Here is a 19,393-nt window from a genome sequence, read left to right on the forward strand (position 1 = left end):
GTTTTCTTAGGTTCAAATATATATTTGGTTTTGTCCAGCAGTGAGTTACTGGTAGGCCAGAAGTGGGGAAGTATTTCATTTATTTGTAGTTCACTAAGATGTGACTTTTAGAGTAAATAATGTTGCTTATACGATTTAAGGGTGAAAAGATTCCAGTCAGACTTTCTTACATAATAGTTATATATACATACCCACCTAAGCACTAGACTTTATCTGTTTTCAGACAATTAAAAGCACGCAACTTTCCCATAACCATTTAGAGATCATCAGCTATGTAACATTGGATACAACAAAAACAATTAAGATATCTACATCTCTATCGCTTTGAAACTGAGATGGTCAGCAATCCTGCAGAGCTGACTGAAAGGTCTTCTTGGGTATTTATCATCAAGCTAAGTGTCTTTCTTCATCTGTGACTAATGGACTTGGGAAACTGTCATTAGGAAAACAAGACTTACCTGCCTTTGGCTCCGGGCATGTTTCTGGAGACCCAGGATTGAGTTCAACATTGGGCTCCCTGCAGGGAGCCTGCTTCTCTCTCTGCCTATGTCTCTGCCTTTGTCTCTCATGAATAAATAAATAAATCTTAAAAAAAAAGAAGAAGAAGAAAAGAAAGAAAGAAAGAAAGAAAGAAAGAAAGAAAGAAAGAAAGAAAGAAAGAAAGAAAGAAAGAAAGAAAGAAAGAGAGAGAGAGAGAGAGACGGAGGGAGGGAGGGAGGAAACAAGACTTGGACTGTGGCTGTCTTCCCATAAGGGCATTCATAACTAGGGGAGAAAAAAAAATAACTAGGGGAGGAAACCGTGTATGTATGACATGCTCTGTTTTTATATCATATGCTACATCACAGAAATTTTTTTCACTCTTGCTTTTTTTTTTTAAATACTCTGTTAGTGAACAGATCAAGTCTGCAATTCACTTGCCTAACGACAGATTTGGAGGAAAAGGCATGAACGAAGATGGCAGGTCAACTCTTTCAAGACAAAAAGGGATGGGTGGTATACAAGAAGCCTGACCATGGACAAACCGTGTCTGCTTCCTCTTAAGGTGGGGGGAAAAGTACAGGATAGAACAGAAGGAGAGGACATCTTCAGTTCTACTCTGATTTTAGAAGGAATTTAAGGAGTGTACTATCTATAGCAGGAGGTAGATTAACCAGTGTGAGTAATGTCTGATATTATCTTAAGTATAACCAAAACAAAGAACAATGTTGGGAGGGGAAAAAAAAAGTGAGTATCTCACGGTTTATTCTTTTCTCACTGACTTATAAAAAGAATCAATTAATTTAAAGCTTAAGAAGAAGAAAAGGGAAGAAAGAAAGAAGAAGAAGAAGAAAGAAGAAAGAAGAAAGAAGAAAGAAGAATAGCCTCTCTCTAGATCAGGGGTTGGCAATCAACAGTCCCTAAGCCAAATCAGCCTGCCACTTGTTTTTGTAAATAAAGTTTTATTATAACACATCCATGAACATTCATTTATGTACTATCTATAGCTGCTTTCATGTTTCAAAGCAAAGGTAACTGGCAGCTACAAAAATGGTCCATTTGTGTATGACCTGCAAGGCCTAAAATATTTACTATCTGGCCCTTTACAGAAAGTTTGCCAAGCCATGCTCTCAATCATGGATCAACAAAGTCTCCTGAAATTGGCATGTGTAAAATTAGAAACAAAGGATGGATACTAGGTGCTCAGCTATAAAGACAAGATGAAGTTATAATAATAGGCCTTTATGCAGACTCTCTGTCAGAGAATAGCTAAAAGGAGAAATAACCATAATCACCAAAGCTCCAAGGGCATGATAACCTAAAAAACTAAACACAGCAGACTTTATTTCTAAAATGGAAAAATAAAAAATAAAATAAAATGGAAAAATCGGTCTTTTTTTTTTCTTAAAGATTTTATTTATTTATTCACGAGAGACACAGAGAAAGCGAGAGAGAGAAAGAGGCAGAGACACAGGCAGAGGGAGAAGCAGGCTCCTGGGAGGAGCAGGAAGCCTGACGTGGGATCTCCACGTCTCCTGGATCTCGCCCTGGGCTGAAGGTGGTGCTAAACTGCTGAGCCACCCAGGCTGCCCAAAATCAGTCTTTCTTAGAAAGACAGGTATAGATACTGGTTTGCCTCGCAGGAAAATAAAATTGATGTAACACCAAGGACAATAAAAATGCACTTGAGGATGGGTAGAGAGCCTACCTCATACTGCTGGAGACAGTGTCTCAGGCTGTCAGTGTCGGTTTCATCGTTATATTCCTTGCTGTTCAGAAGAAGATTGGTATCGCCAACCCAGATTCTCAGATCTTGAAGTCTGCCTTCTAGCTGTTCATGCTGACTTAACACTTTAGTCTAAGAAATAAATGGCAAATTAGATTATGAAAATCTTCAAGCCTTCCCAGACTTTGTGTGAGCCTTTGTGAATAAAAACAAGAAGCAACCTTTTTTACTTCCATGGCACTCTGGAGGTGTAGTAGTCTGGAACTCCAGGTGTCACTCACAGAGCTGAGGGACTTCTGAAGATTCTTGGCATCTTTCTCTAGAGCCTTCAACAGTTGAGCAGGGACTTCTTGAGGCTGGCTGATGATAATCTGATTCACACACTCTAATTCCTGATTCACCAAAGTGGACAGATCTTTTAGCTCCCTGTCTAATACCTGAGAGGATAAAGTGGAGTTACCTTCAAATCAAGATCAGAACTCTTGCTAGTTAGGAATCAGCTGCAATGGGCAGCCCTGGTGGCGCAGCAGTTTAGTGCTGCCTGCAGCCCAGGGCATGATCCTGGAGACCCAGGATCGAGTCCCATGTCGGGCTCCCTGCATGGAGCCTGCTTCTCCCTCTGCCTGTGTCTCTGCCTCTTTCTGTGTCTCTCATGAACGAATGAATGAATGAATGAATGAATGAATGAATAAATAAATAAATAAATAAATAAATAAAGGAGTCAGCTGCAAAGAATATTCTATCACCCCATGCCTACAGCTGCTTTTCAACTTATGTTTTTATGTATGTTCGATTGTTTGTTTGGTTCTTACCATCACTAATTCTTGAGGTAGGCAGAATAGATATTATTCCAGATTTATAGAAGAGATGCCTCAGCATTCGAAAATGTTATTTTTAATTTTATTTTATTTTAGTCTGAGGTCACCCACTTCAGCAGTGGAGCCAGGACTGGGATTCAGGTTTCCTGATTCAATCTAATGCACTTTCCACTACAACCTGCTGCCTCTTTAAGAGTGTCATTACACTATATCCAATATGACACAAAACAAGTCAAACAAAAGAACGACTCTTCTGGGGCACCTGGGTGGTTCAGTCAGTTAAGCGTGTCTGACTTCGGCTCAGGTCATGATTTCTGGGTCCAGGGATCGAGCCCTTCATTGGCTTCCCTACTATCTGCTCTCTCTCTCTCTCTCCTGCTCTGTCCCCCACCCCCCGTGTGTAGTCTCACTCTCAAATAAATAAATAAAACATTGAAAAAAAAAAAAAAAAAGGAATTCTTCTACTCCAAATTCCAAGGGGGCAGAACCAAAAAATATAAAAATATAAAAATATCCCAACTCAGCCTTCCCACTCAACCAGTCTATGATATTCTGATCCTCGGCAAAGAAGCCAGAAATATGCTATGGCGGTTCTGGGCATCATCCTCACCTGCCCTTCAGCCGCCCTACCCAAGGCCGTAGGGTATTGGATATTGAGAGACTACTTAACTTCTACAGGCTGTTCTCATTGTGACTCCAATCTGGTGACAAGTCTTAATCTCGGTTGTCGGAAAGGGCTCCTCTTCCTCCCCCTCAAGCTGTCTGATTTTATGTCCTTGGGAACCTCATGCCATCCATTATCATTTCTTCTCTCCCCAAACTTCAAGTTTTCCTTTTCTATTGGTTCCTCCTTATTGGCCCCAAAATCCACTGAAAATATTCCTCTTTCAATGAATGCATCTCCTCCAGCTAGTATCTTACCTCTCTCCTTGCCTGCACCACCAAGCTTCTGGAAAGAATGATTTACAATTCATTGCTCCGATCTTCCAACCTCCAACTGTTGGAACTTTTCACTGCAACTGTGTTTATAACCTACAATTCCACTGAAACTGTTCTTATTAAGGTTACCACTGACTCTCGGCACTAAATCCCCCTTTCAGCCCTCACTCAGTCTCCCTATTGGATTTACTCCCGCTGTAACTCCCCCCTTGAGTCTCTTCTGCTTTGGTTTTGGTGACACCAGTGTGTCCTGATGTTCTTCAGAGATTTCTAGTTTTTCAAATATATTTCTTTTTTTTGTCCTTTAAATGGTGGTATTTCCTTTCTTTCTTTTTTTCTTTTTAATAATTTTTCTTTTTTTTAGGTAGGCTCCATGCCCAGGGTATATCCCAACATGGGGCTTGAACTCACAACCTCAAGATCAAGACCTGAGCTGAGATCAAGAGTCAGATGGCTTAACTAACTGCGGCACCCAGATGCCCCTGAACATGTTTTTCTTCCTTAAATAGTCTCTGTTTCCTCCAAGCTGGTGGGCCTGCAGGAAGTCTCTGGGAACCCACCTTGGCCTGACACAGCAGATCCTGTAGCTCTGCCACGTTTCGGTCAAGAGGTTGAATCTGTTTGGTTCTCATTTCGATGTCTCGTAATAGAGAGAGGTAGGATACCAGCTTCTCATCATGTTCTAGACAGAGTTGCCGGTTAAATACATTCTGTGGAAGCAAAAAGAAAACTCACTCAGATTAGACATTCTCCTTTAATTCTGCCTTTAAAAGTAGGCCAGGTCTTATTGACAAATAGAAATTTTTACTACACACAGGTGGAATGAAATGAAACATGTTACTGTGTCTATGTTGTCCCAAATCAATAGTCCAAAAAAAAAGTGATTTTATTAACTTTCCCGGAGAGGCTCATGATTACCAATCCATAAGCACCGCAAAACTTCCAAAAGCTATTCCAACCACAGGTAGCATCACTCTAGTAGTTCATACTAGCTCCAATGCTATTTTCTAATTTAAAAACCTTGCACGTTTCAGAAAGACATTCTACCTAATTTTCTAACAACAGTGTAACAAACAGAAGGTAGTAAACTAAGTTATACCTTAGAGAACCCTCTAGTCTCCCGAAACTGTGTGTATGCACACAATTGTACATACTGTAAACTCAATATCCAGTCAAGAGTTTTAGCATTAAACTAGTTAGATCTTAAAAAATATGTATACAAACACGCCAAATGGGAAACTTACTTTAGTTGTTCTGGAGGGCTCTAGGTTTACACCTTCATTTCCCCTTCCCCCAGCTGTAGTCGTGAAGGGAGTCTGTTCACCACCAGGGCTTTCTCTGAGCTTTTCCAGTGGTGTCTTCTCAGCCATCTTCAATGTAGGGTGTACGTGTGGTATTGGCTTTTCTTCACTGGTCTCTGGAATAGTGGGACTAATGGTGGCATCTTGTTGCCCTGAACTCTCTTTTTGAGACACATCTTTGAACAGTTTCTCTGGAAGAAGGGACACTAAGACTCTGGGAACACCCTGAGCTATGCCTTCAAAAGATGCTGCTTCTACACCTGTAACTGTAGAGTTTGACCTTTCTAGAAATTTCTCTCCCGTCATTTCCTGAGTTGTTACTATGTTAGATGCAAGAACTCCACAAATTTCACCATCACTTCTGTTGTCCTGATGATGAAAGTCCTTTCTGTCTGAGAATTCCAGATAATTGATTTCTTTTGGGTCTACTGTAGAAACTGTAGTTTCTTCTAACTTAAGAGTTCTTGTTGAGTCAAAAGGTAGCTCCTGGTATGACCTTTCTTTACATCCATCAGAGGAGCAAATCAGATCTTTGGTTTCTTTGGTCTTAAAAGTAACACAAGAATCTTGAAAAGAGTTGGTCTCCAGTCTGATGGTTCCTTGGAAAGGCTTGTTTGTTTCAGAAATTTGGGATCTGCCTGCAACTTGAGCCTTTCTAACTGATTCCTGGTAATGTAATCCTTCAGGTCTTGGGATCGTAGAAGAGGATGGTTCACTCTGGGCCCCACCAGTAATTTGGGATAAATTTTCTTCTTGTTTTAAGATTAAGGAGAGGCTTAGATTTTTTGCTTCTCCTTCACTGACCTGATAAGATTTGGAGAATGTTAAAGCATCCTGATTTACAGAAATCCCTTTGGGTATCACTGGGGAAGAGTTTTGAGTTTTACAAATTATAGAAAATCCCAGCTTTCTACCAGCTTCTTCTCCTTTTTCATTTATGGTTATTTCCACAGGTGGACTCTCTACATTGGATCCCTGGTCAGCTCTAATGGTGGTTTCTTGATTCAACTTTTCTTCAGAAAGAATTGGTTTGCATGTTTTGACACTTTCTTCTATTATCATCTTCCTCTTCCCCCTCTTACTTTTCTCGCTGGTATTCATTGGTTTCTGCTCACTCGGCAATTTGCCTGAAGTTTCATAATCTGATTCTTGTACTTCTGAAATAATTCTTTCCTGGTTTTCTACTATTTCTTTAGGAACTGGACCTGATATAGAATGTTTCATAAGAGAAGTAATTTCTCTGTGGGCCCCCATGTTTTCCTGCTCTTCATTTGTGTTTTTTTCCATGTCATCACTAGCCACCTCTTTGAGTTTAAAATTACAAACTTCCGAGTGAGAGTGTGTCACCAAACCTTGGCCCAATGGTGTACCTTTATGATGACCAGGAACTATGATACTGACAGATTCTTCAGCATCTGGAGAAGCTCTCCTTTTATCTTGAGCCTTGCATTCTAATTCCTTTAATGAAATATCTCTGCTCTTTTTGGCCTGCCCCCTGTCAGAAACTCTTGCTTTAACCTTTCCTTGTGCAGACTGACTTCCAATCTGAAATAATTTCTCACTTGCTCCTTTACCATTATTCATTCCAGCAGTCTGATTGCAATCAATTAACATTTCCTTTCTTAGAAATTCCTTTTCTATTTCACATACTTCAATTCCATCTTGCTTTTCAATCTGAGCCCTGTGATCACAGGACTCTAAAGTATCTATCTGGATCATAGTTGCCAGCTCAGGACTAATAAGTCTTTTCTCAACAGCTTCCTTTAGAGTCACTCTCTGATCATTAAATATGTCAACAATTCCTCCATTTACTACCTGACGAGACGCAATAATTCTGACCATGTTTTCATCCACTAATTCCTTTTCCAAAGCTGATGCTAAAGTCAGTCTTTTCCCTGTGGCAGTATCTATGATTCCCCCAGTATTTGCCTGAGCTTCCAGAACCTTCAGTGTAGATAAAAAGTCCACTTTTCCAAGCTGAGTTGCTTGAGACAGTGTTAGCACTTTGTCACTAGCCTCATCTTTAATGCCTGAGAAGGGAATTACTTCTAGATATCTCTGACCAGATTCAATATCAATCTTACATTTCTTTACTAATTCTGAATAAGGAACTATTCTGCAATTCTCAGGATCTACAATCCCATGCACCATTCCTGAAGACAATATTGCTTTATTACTTAACAGTCCTTCTTTTTCAGCTTCTGCCAAGGTCAATCTCTGGCTAGAAATGAGATCCACAAAGCTTCCAGTCAAAGCCTGAATTTCTTGGATTTCTCTTTTCAAGTCTGGGGTAACAAGATCTAATTTTATGGCTTCCAGAAGGGAAAGAGTTTCCTTCGTTTCAGGATGAAAAAACTGACAGACGCTTAAGTTCTCAGCTTTTTTGAGTTGCTTAGCTAAATCTTCATCAATGATGCCATGTTCAAAGGCATTATCAACAGAAAGTCTCATCCCAGATATATGGTGAATGATACCTCCATCTACCACCTGCTTTGTCAACAACCGAATAGCCTCCTCTCTCTCCAGAAGTCCTCTGTCAATGGACTGCATGATTGTTAAAGGAGCTTTGCTCTCAGGGTCCATGATTCCAGTTGTCTCCATTTGTAAGCTAATAAATCTCTCCCTCACTGCTTTCTCAGCATCTCTGCCTTTGGAAGCTTTCTCCAGATTTATAAGCTCTGTCTGGTCAGCACAGTCCACCAAGCCAAGATTTGAGGCCAAAGTCACCGAAACCTTTTTGCCTCGTTTCAGGTCAACAATTCCACCAGTCACCACCTGCCCCTCTAAAATTCTGGAGGCTGTTTGTGTGTCAAGAAGTCCAAATGCAACTGCTTCCTTCACAGAGCAGAGTGTGCGGGTACGGGGGTCTAAGACTCCACTAATAGCTTTCTCTGCCATGAGGACATTATGTAACAGTTTCTCATCCATAAGACCTTCATCAATGACTTCTTCAGTGGTCAGAGACTCGCAGGTCTGAGAGTCAAAAAAGCCCCGAAACATGTTCAGTTTTCCCATAAGTTTCACAGCAGTGTGACTGGGCACGATACCTCGGGCTATTGCTTCATTTAGTAAGAGCTTCTGACCTGTGTTTTCGTGAATGATACCACTATCTAGTAATTGTGCAGATAATGTATTTAAGGTAGCTTCCTGGAGCATTTCTGAAGGATGACTGCATAACAGAGAGGGTTCATGATCATTATCTTCTGCATCTGTCTTTTCTAATGTCATCATACTACCACCTACAATGTCATGTCCTTCTGGATTTTGTTTATGGTCATCTCTACCTGAAAATGTTTTACTTAAGTTTTTCTTTTTGTCTAGAGTAGGAATATTCATGTTATTTTCAGACTCTAGTTTTGATTCTAAATTTAGCATTTTTTTCCTCTGAAATTGTGACTTCTTGCTTTGGGGTTTTAGGAGTGGCCTTTCACTTTCACCTGGAATTTCAATGTCAAGTGTGTTTGCTTGTTCTGTCCGACACAGAAAGGAAGTCTTTCCGGGAGTCTGCCATTCTTCATTCAGTTTCTCAACAGAAAAAGGATCTCTGCCTGCCGCCAAGGTCACATCTTCAGCTTCCTCAGTGGGTACTATATGGAGAAATCTCCTGCTAACATTTTCTCTGGTAGACATTCCTATTAGTTCTTCCTTTTTGGTATCTAGCAATTGTCTTTTTAACTCTGATTTGCCTTTATCTAAGACCATCAAAGTACCAACATTTGGATTTCTTACTTTTTGTTCCCCCACAAATAGGTCTCTTTGAAAGTTCTCTATTGGGGAAGCTTCAATTTCTACAGTGGTCGTTTTGCCCTTTGCTTCAGCACAATCTGCCTGATTAGGATATTCTTCATTCTGAAAGGAAGCCTGGAACTCACGTGGCTGCCTACTCAGCCCATCACAGAAAGTTTCTGTGGTTTTGACATTTATCGATTCTTGTAATCCCTCAGGAGTTTCTAGTCTCTGATGTCCAACTTCAAACATTTCTGGAGGACCTGCCTGATGTTCATCTCTTGCTGTCAGTGTCTCTATCAGTTTGTTGTCTAACAGGAGCAGCCTCTGTCCATCCCTCACATTGATATAGCTGTGAGTCATCAGCTGAAACAACAGCTTTTCACTCGGGCTTACCATGCCCTCTGTCTGGCTCTGGCTGCGTGGCAGACCTCCTGCTCCAGGATTAATGTTCAATTTGCTTCGTTCTGAAGAATCTGCTAATTGCATGTGGGGCATCACATCAGGTATGCAAACTGATCTTAAGTTATCAACAAGATCTTTGTCCAACATACCATCTTCTACTACTTTTTTCCAGGACCAAACCTCTGTGCTTGCTGGTAGAAATAGAGCTTTAATATGCTGTCGGCCACTAAGGATTTTATGAGCTAGTTCAGTAGACACAAGACCTTGTTCCAAGCCATCTGTGATTGGGAGGATCTCTCCAGATTCAGGCCACAGCAACCCCATGAACGACCAAAGGGACTCCAGAATCACAAGGGCAATCTTAGCAGCTACTAGATCATTGTTCACGGCTTCATCTATGGTCAGCCTATGCCCAGTGACTGTGTCTATGATGCCTCCTGTCTGAAGCTGCCTTATGAGAAGAGCACAGGCCATGTCTTGGTCAATCAAATTATGTCTTACAGCCTCTTCCACGGTAAGTCTGTGTCCTGTTCTTGGATCTACTATGCCACCAGCAAAAAGCTGAGCTTCCAGCAGCCGGACAGTGACCTGCCTATCTATTAGGCCTTCCTGAACTGCACGGAAGATGCTAACCTTCCGGCCTGATTTCAAGCTCACCATTCCCCCTGCCAATTGCTTGACAGGCAGCAGTTTCAACCCTGAGTCCTGGTGAACAATACATCTCTGCATCAGATCCAGCAAACTGACTTTCTCAGCTGTGTTGGGGTCTATCAAATTCTTGGATGATTTCAGGGAAGACTCTAACACTGAGTGAAGCCTTGCAGAGATGAGGCCTTGGTGAAAAGCCTCTTCTAGGTTAATGCAGCTCTTATTAGGGGAGAGATGGAAACCTCCAGCTGCCAGGTGAGCTTCTAAAACTTTCAGCCCAACTCTCTCACTGATTATTTTCTTCTCAATTGCTTCCACCACAGAAAGAAGGCCTTTGCTCTCAGTAAGCCTGCTTATTAAGGACAGGACATCCTGTAGCTCTTGGAACTGCTGGTACATCGGGGGATTAATGAGGTTTCTGGCTAGACCCTCCTCCAGAGAGAGCTTCTCACTGGTCTCAGGGGCAATGAGGCCAGACATGATAACCTGGGATTCCAGGAGCACAAGGCCTGTGTCTTGGTCAATGAGGCCCTTTTGCATGGCTTTGAAGATGGGAAATATCTCCACTGTGCCTAGGTCAATCACCCCAGCAATTGCTCTGCAACCCTAAAAAAAAAAAAAAATGAAAAAGAAAACTGAATCAGAGAAGCCCAACTGCTTAAAGGATTCATTTAAAGAACAACAGTTTATCAAATTCTGACCACAAGAAGAACCCAACCTGGGATGAGCCCCAATGTGTAGGAAACACTCTAAAGCCTGACCGCATTAATACTAAAACAGAATTTGTCAAAACCACAGAATGTTGAACATGGCCAGAAAATCACAGATTACTTGACTGATGGGTAGCATTAAGCATATCTGAGTGACAAGCTCTACAAAGTAGCAAGCAGTGAAAGTGAAAGATCAACTACTTCTAAGACTCACCACACAAAGGTTCCTCTAGAAATACACCAGTTCCCCAGAAGTGAGAAGTCAACTCTATATAACAACTTCTCAATGTTACAACCCACGCAGAAGACTCTTGAAATAGTACTTCCCTGCTAATAATGAGTTTGGCAGGACTAGCCCACAGGATTAGAAGAAAGATTCAAGCAGGCCAGTAGCCATACAACAGGTGTGCATCTCTGTAAACAGCCTAGTGTGTAGTACTCAAGCAGCTGCTTTACAATTGGGGCAGTCATAGTTGGTGGCCATTGCCAGCACCTCCCAAGGCAACGACCCTGAGTTAAATTAGTTCTGGGAACTGGAAGTAGCAAGTCAAGGAAGGAACAGACTGGGAACTTTTGCGTCTGGAACCACTAGCAACTTTCCTTCTGGTCCAGGCTATCACAGGCAGTTACAAGTACCATGCTTCCAGATACTGTTTTTTGGGCACTTAATAAATTTACTGAAGGCAGATATTTAATCCTCACAACAATCCTATGAAAGCAATTATTTTAATCTTTAGTTTGCAGATAAGAAAATGAGGCACTGCAAGGTTATTAGATAACTTGTCTAAGATCACAATACAAGTGAGTTCAGAATCAAATCAAGTTCTGAATCTAAGTCTTGTGCTATTACTACTGCCTCCACCATCAGATCCAGAAGAGCATGAAGGATAGATGATACAGTTGAGCTGCATCATACACAGGAGTTATAATGTCCCATGTCTAGGAAATAAGGCAAATCTTACACATCGCCGAAGTGACCCTTGCAAAAAAAACCCTAAAAAGAGCTCCTAAAAGAATTCCTTTTTTGAAGCCTTTAATCACAGAATGATGGTATTCTGAAATTAAATCATTCAAGTGTTTTGCCATTTAAAATACTTCTATTATTGTCAACTTTCTACCTCTCCTTGTTCATGTTCATTATCTTTATTTTCTATAAATGATTTTGTCTGTCCCTCTTGAGTCAGTATTACTTTCTGATCCTTATTTACTTCTTGAGCTTATCCATGGAGGATGTTGTTGAAGCAACTGCCAGTCACTTCCCTGCCTCCTAAATAATGCATTTTATTCTGTCTCAGTCAAGTAAGCTCTGCAAAAGCAGGTACTTCACCCATTCAGTGTCTAGTAACAGTTGCGGCAGTTCAATAAACATTTGCTGAATTAATAAATAAATTGGTAAATAGTAAGGAAATCCTTAAAATCCTCAACCTATGTGCCCCTCAATTTTAAAGACATGCACCAAGGATTTCAAATTCAGTTAGTCACATGCTCTAAGAGACAAAGAATTCAGAGCAAATGAGAGGAGACGTTTGGTTCACATCCCCTTTCTCACTATATTTGTTTAAATAATAGAACAACAGAATTTTGCACACTACTTAAAATATTATGTGTTGTTCCCCATCCCCCTTCTGTGTTCTGACCTAGAAAGTAGTTCAACTTGTACTAAGAACCTACCAAGTTCTAAGAACCTACCAGGTATCAGTTCTACAGAGACTGAAGGGAAAATCGTACTGGAATATGACACTTTGAGATACATGAATAATCTCTTTATTTAACAAAATCCAGGACAAGACTATTCAGAAGCAGATATGATGACAAAGGAAAAAGACTCTTTTGAGAACTTCTAATTTCTTCTATGAGATTCCTAGAGTCCCAGAGATGCTGATATTGAAGACAGACCTGGAGTCCAGCCAATTGCTAGACAGAGAAAAGACTACAAGCTGTTCCTTCCAGTATTCTCTTAATTGAAGGACAGGCAAGAAGCACTGAGCTGGGAAGTAATCCAGAAAAATCCAGTTCAGTCCCACCAAACATGGGAATTCTGACCTAAACAAGCACAGCAAGACAGAGGGAGAGTAGGAAGGGAAACGTAAAAGGCTTCTACTTACCAGAGTCGCAGCACGCCTCGGGCAGACAGAGAGAGAGCCTTACGGAGCAGCTCAGCCGCATCGCACACACAGTGTAAGCTTGGGGTTAGCGTCCAGCATGCGACTGTTTTTTGTTTTTGTTTTTGTTTTTTTTTTGCAAAAAAGAACCCCAAACAGGTCGTCCTCTTTTCCCTTTTGTGCATTTGTGCTTAAACTCCAAAGGGTTAGTGAAACTTGTAAGCAAGGATGTCAGTTAATTGGAACAATACTTCACATGAAACGCACAAACAATAACGGGGACACATCATGCTCAATGTAGTGGTGCTCAGCAGCTTGTCTTTCCTTTTGTTTTCTCCCCCTTTTTAACCTTTCAAAATGAGAACTGGGTGTTCTCAGCAAGCAATTGTTAAAACTTTTCACATACTCCCTTATATGGTGAAGCAATAAGCCACTAAGAAGTGGGCCACCTGACACAGAGAATGCTAAATCAGCACGTTCTTTTTGGAAATCTACTCTCAAATAAATCATGGCTGGTTCTGTCTTGTGGTCTTTACAACTCTAGCTCCCGATGTACCAATTTCATATCCAAGGACCAGAGTCAAAGCATGTTTTGTGTGAATATCATTTTGAGCATCATCTAGACCAAATCTGATTAACCACAAGACATTAAATTTTGACCTGCCCCACACAGGATGGCCATTGCTTCACAACATAGGAAATAAGCAGGCAAACACACATATATATCCCAGAGACACATGTATATAATATGGTAAGTTTACATATACACACAAGTATCCAGGAAGAACTCAGGACAACCAGGAGGAATTTGACAATTTCATATGGTCCAGGAAGTGAATATGAGTGGGAACTGGTAAAGAAGTCACATGATGGGATGACTATGGGTAAGGGGAACCAGCGTCTCAGTCAGTGCAGCTAATCTACCAGTTTGCTTGGAAAATGAACATTTCTCATTCATTTAGTAGATATGAAAAAAAGTATGGGGGAAGAGGACATGCCTTTTTCTTCCCAATATTCAGAACTCCTGGCTATCAACTTCTGGGACACAATGCCAATAAGGAATAATCCCACTGCCCTGTGATCACATATAATATAGGATTTATGTTCTCAACTGTGGTCTGCCACAAAATGGCAGACAACAGAAACGGTGAACCAGGATCTACAGCGTTGGTCATGAGTGCCTTCTAGTATTCTTGACTGACCAATACATCATGGAACCCCAGTAAAGAAACACAAGACAAATGGCTGCTATGGTGAGGTTAAAAATTAAGTCACATTGGTCATGGAAAGCTAGTGAACACGATTCTCAAACAGCAAAGCTGCTTTCATACCATTCAAAAGGTACCCTTCCCATTTGGAGAAAGAAAGTAAAAGTACCTTTTGTTCTGTCTGCTGGGCCAACTGGCTCTGAAGTTGCTGAAGCTGGTTTGCTGAACCATCACAAAGGTCATGGTAAGTCTTATTCAGGGCATTCAATTGCTCAGATATTTGTTCCTTCTCTTTTTCTGAGAGCCTGGAAGATGAAGCATTGAAGCTCTTTCAGAGAGAAATTTTTATCTTTTGCTTCAAAATCATGACTTCTCCACCTTGGATGGTATTCTTCTTTGTCACTGTTAACTATGGATGATCTGATCACTCTTCCATATTCATCTAGCTTATATTCCTATTTATCTCAAATCAAGTCATGATTCTTGGTGAGGTCTCCAATCCAAAGAGCCTATACTCCACTTTAATTGAATCCACACATAGCAAACTCAGATCTTGCCATCATCTAAAATTATTCTAATTCTAAACTTTTAAGCTTCAAGAATCTACTATCTGATAATAACTTCTGATTATAACCCTACCTTTCCAGTTGTCTTTCTTTACTCTTATGCCATTTCTCATTTCAAAATAAAATATTTTAAACAAAAGAGAAAATAAATGAAGTCTTATTTACCTACTACTCAACTATCCAGTTTTACTAAATTTTGACATTATACCAGATTTGCTTTAGATCTTTTTCTTATTTTAAAAAAGATTTATTTATTTGAGAGAGAGTAGGGGGGTGGGCAGAGGGAGAATCTCAAGCAGACCAGACCCACTGCTAATCATGGAACCTGAGGCAGGGCTCTGTCTGATGACCCTGAGCCAAAACCAAGAGTTGGACTCTCAACCAACTGAGCCAACCAAGTGCCCCAATTTTAGATCTTTTCCATAGAAATAAGATATTACAGATATATCCAAAGTCCAATGTACATGTGTCACCAACCCCATTCTTTTACCGTTCTCCCTAGAGGTGACCATGATCTTGAATCTGGTGAATTTCATGACTTTTTTCTTTTTTTTTTTAAGACTTCTTTATCTCATTCAATACTGTTTCTGAGAATGAATCCTGTGATACATATTACAACTATCCATCACTTTACTGAGATTTCCAAAGCCTTCCTTACCTCCACTCCCCATTTTTTCTTAATCTATCAGTCCTCTCTATGATCTTCACATCTTCTTTTTAGAGTTCAAACCCCACAGTCCATCAGCACAATCAGGTCCCTGCTATTATCCTTGAACTCTATCCTTGCTAACTTATGAAACTCCTGCCCAGATCAACTGAACCACCGGACTTCTCTACTCCTGCCTACAGGGGAAGTACATCGTATGTGTGTGTTGGGGGTCCCTGTGGAGGGGATCCTACTGGTTCCCAGACTCTACTAGATCTCAGAGCTTCTTGACAACCCTTCTCAGAGGCCCCAGTCAATCCTAATTCCCTTGCCCTCAGCTCCCATAACTCACAGCAAATAACCACCCTGCCTATTTCAAGGAGAAAATGCAGACAGACCACTGTGCATGAATTCTCTCACCTTTTGTCTTTACTTCTGGCATATATACCTTCATCCACACCTTTCCTAATCTCCTTTTCCTCAAACCTCAGAGGAAAAGTTGTCTCAACTCTAGTCTAGGGTTGTACTTTCCACTCATTAATGAATTTTATCCTTTCCTGCATGTTCCAGAACCTCTTTTGGATTACTTCAATCTCTTTCTCCCTTTTGGTCCTTGAGATCCAGGCCATAAACACAGGTACATCTCTCTGATCTTTTAAGAAAACAAGTCATTTTTTTTTTTTAAAGAGGATTCCACACCCTTGCAGAGCCCAATGAGGGGCTTGAACTCAATCCTGAGATCAAGACCTCAGTTGAGATCAAGAGTCAGATGATTAACTGAGTTAGTTAAGGAGCCCCAAAACAAGTCTTTCTTGATTATATATTCTACTTTCATTGTATACTGTATTATTTGTCCTTTCCTATGGCCAGGCTTCTTGAAAGAGTAGTCTCTTTTTCCCATCACTACCTTCTTCCCCTCCTGTGCTCCCTACTCCAGACCAAACTCAATCTGACATCATGCCCTCACTTTATACCAGTCACCAACTTGCCCAATTCAGAAACTTCTCAAGTCTCAATCTTTCTTGACTTTTGACCACTTTCTTTTTTTCTAGAATTCTGTTCTCTCTTGGGTTCTAAGGTATCACTCATAGTTTTCCCCATGCTTGTGTAAAACTTCCTTTACAGGCTGAGGAGCACCAACCAGGAAGCCCTTGAACCCTTGTAAGGTAATCCACTCATGCTTTCTTTCTACTATGCTGATGACTCAGATCTATATCACATTAGATTTCTCTCATTAATCCTAAATTTACAAACACAGTTACCCATTGGACAACTTTAGTGGAACTACGTAAGGCATAAATTAATGTATTAGGTACTTCCTAATACATGCTAAGTATTTCCACTCTGATGCCCTCTGAGCTCACATTCATAATATCTAAAACCAAAGCTGCCTTCTTCTCCCTCAATCCACACCTGCTTTTGTATTCTCTATCTTCATTAGTGGCATCACCATACACTCAGGGGCCTAAGCCAGAAACTTGGAAGTTGTAGTTGACAATTTTCATTTGTCACTAACACTGTAAATTCATCATCTTTAGTATCTTTTGAACCTGTGCCCTTCTCTACCTTCATCATTTCTCACCTGTATCATCACAACAGCCTCTTTACTGGTCTCTCAGGCCTCCACTCCGGCCTATGTTAATCTACTCTCTGTAAAACTGTCCTAGAAACCTTCATCAACAAAATCCAATCAAGTATAAGGCTTCTCCCCATAGCCAATAAGGTAAAATGTTAATTCTTCTCATGAACTATAAGGCTTTTCATAATCTGGCTCTTAAAGCCCTGAACTCTCCAGCCTGAAATCTCACCATAATCCTAAATTTTAGTCAGATAGATTCAGTCCCCTAGATGTGCCATAATCTCTCATCTAATACTCACTTATGACCATGCTTGGCCAAGAAGATCTGGGATGTTTTAATTGCCTCAGAGACTTGTTCCCTCTTGGTTGTCAGCTCCTCTGCCAGAACCTACATGACAGAAATAAGAGTATAGCTTCAGAACCCAAGAAATTAAAGGATCAAAATTATTTGAAATAATGCTTAAAAAAATCCTAGGGAAAATCCTATCTTAGTTCAATTATTATTATTATTTTTTAAATATTTTATTTCTTTATTCATGGATGACAGAGAGAGAGAGAGAGAGAGAGGCAGAGACACAGGCAGAGGGAGAAGCAAGCTCCATGCAGGGAGCCCGACATGGGACGTGATCCCAGGTCTCCAGGATCACGCCCTGAGCTGAAGGTGGCGCTAAACCGCTGAGCCACCAGGGCTGTCCAGTTCAGATTATTATTACCAATGAACTAACGAAAGTTGATTAAGAAGGTAGAAGTACAAATAAGATGATTTCTTAAGTTTCTTTAAGTCCTGGCAGTTAACATTTGTTGAGATAATCATTCCTGGGGTGGCCCATATGTGATTTGTTTTATTCCCACCTAATGTGTTATTATATATTATTCTACCCAACAAGAGACAGACAGATCTTCTACTCACCTGCTGATCTAAAATAGCTTTTTCAATGTCTGCTGATTCTTTGGTCTGGGATGAGGTAGCTTTGCTTTGTGTATTCCTTGCTAGAGTAGACACCCAGCCCAAAAGTTCTTTAACTTTCTCCACATGCTCCTGTTTTTCCTCTTCAACAACTTTCTAAAATAGGAATTAGAAAATCAGTATCTTGGTCAATGTCTTATTAAACTGGCCTAACATCTGATTTCCTAAAATAGAGACACGAAAGTCACCTAAGTCAGTAGGAAGCTAAAATAACCCCAAGATAAATATAATTTACCCAGCCAGAGCATTGTTCACAGGTGTAAAACTGTGTGATACTAGTAGCTAAATTCATCTTATCTAAGTTGGCACCTTTCCTTAAAAAAGCACATTTTTTTAATATATGAAGGACGTTCAATAATTATTTACTGATTTTTAAAAATCCTTTACATATAACACCTTATTTTCATGATTGCTAGATTTATAGGTAAAGAGAGTGAAGTCTACAGAGATTAAACGAGGTAGTTATTGACATAAAGAAGTTTTTTGCTAATTCACATAGACAAAAATTGATGTAAGTTAATATTTCCAACAATAGTTCTTTTATACAAGTGGGTGAACATGCAGAAACTTCCTTTGGAAAGACACAGTTTTTTAGAATTACAAAAAGATTCCATACACATTATAACAAATGCAAATAATCTGAAATGTGTAATATATGTCCCTCTAATCTCATTTCACAGAAATTTAGTGTACAGCTGACCTTTGAACAGCATGGGTTTGAATTGCCCAGCTCTACTTACACATCAATTTTTTTCGAGAAATACAGTATAGCGTTATAAATGTATTTTCCTCATGAAATTCTTAACACTTTATCTTATAATAAGAATACAATATATAATAAACCTATTACATTTTTTTAACAGTTTCATAGCATTCCATTATACAGAATTTGAATGTTTCCAATATTTCCCTTTAACAGATTATACTTTATTAAGGATCTTTGCTCACATCTCCTTTTTTCACACAATATTTCTATAATGAAGATACTTAGAGGTGGGAGTGTTGGACATAAGATAGTTAATCCTCATTATTCACAAATTCCCTATTTGTGAATTTGTGTACTCACTATATTTTATTTTTAACCCCAAAATCAATACCTGTGCCATAAGCACATTCTCAGATATACTCAACATTCCCAGCTGAGATAGAACAAGGGGACACTCTATCTTCTTGTTTCAGCTCTGATACAGCTCTCAACAAGTGTCCTTTTCACAATCTATTTAGTGCCATTTTTTCCCACAATTTTTGTTGGTGATTTTGCCATTTATTTATTTTTTTAAATATTTTTTATTTATTTATGATAGTCAGAGAGAGAGAGAGAGAGAGAGAGAGAGAGAGGCAGAGACACAGGCAGAGGGAGAAGCAGGCTCCATACACCGGAAGCCCGACGTGGGATTCGATCCCGGGACTCCAGGATCGCGCCCGGGGCCAAAGGCAGGCGCTAAACCGCTGTGCCACCCAGGGATCCCTTTTTTTTTTTTTAATTTTTTTTTATTTATTTATGATAGTCACAGAATTTATGATAGTCACAGAGATTTTGCCATTTAAAAGGGACCCAAGCATAGTTCTGAA

General features: G+C 40.0%; 1 protein-coding gene across 11 annotated transcripts in view; it reads right to left on the reverse strand.

Moving 5' to 3' along the window:
• MACF1 (microtubule actin crosslinking factor 1) overlaps nt 1–19,393 on the reverse strand; it is a 341,269-nt gene that overhangs the window by 114,652 nt on the left and 207,224 nt on the right. For 9 of the 11 annotated variants that reach the window (XM_038557825.1, XM_038557827.1, XM_038557826.1 and 6 more), the window contains 7 exons: nt 17,765–17,917; nt 17,154–17,242; nt 14,233–14,368; nt 5,208–10,649; nt 4,524–4,673; nt 2,428–2,643; nt 2,189–2,338 (listed from right to left, as the gene is read on the reverse strand). In XM_038557825.1, the coding sequence (XP_038413753.1) occupies nt 2,189–2,338; nt 2,428–2,643; nt 4,524–4,673; nt 5,208–10,649; nt 14,233–14,368; nt 17,154–17,242; nt 17,765–17,917 (6,336 nt within the window). The remainder of the gene's footprint in view (nt 1–2,188; nt 2,339–2,427; nt 2,644–4,523; nt 4,674–5,207; nt 10,650–14,232; nt 14,369–17,153; nt 17,243–17,764; nt 17,918–19,393) is intronic. The other 2 variants (XM_038557821.1, XM_038557820.1) reach the window with 1 other exon arrangement.

This window comes from Canis lupus, chromosome 15 (assembly GCF_011100685.1).
Source record: "Canis lupus familiaris isolate Mischka breed German Shepherd chromosome 15, alternate assembly UU_Cfam_GSD_1.0, whole genome shotgun sequence".
In the NCBI taxonomy this organism is placed as follows: Eukaryota; Metazoa; Chordata; class Mammalia; order Carnivora; family Canidae; genus Canis; species Canis lupus.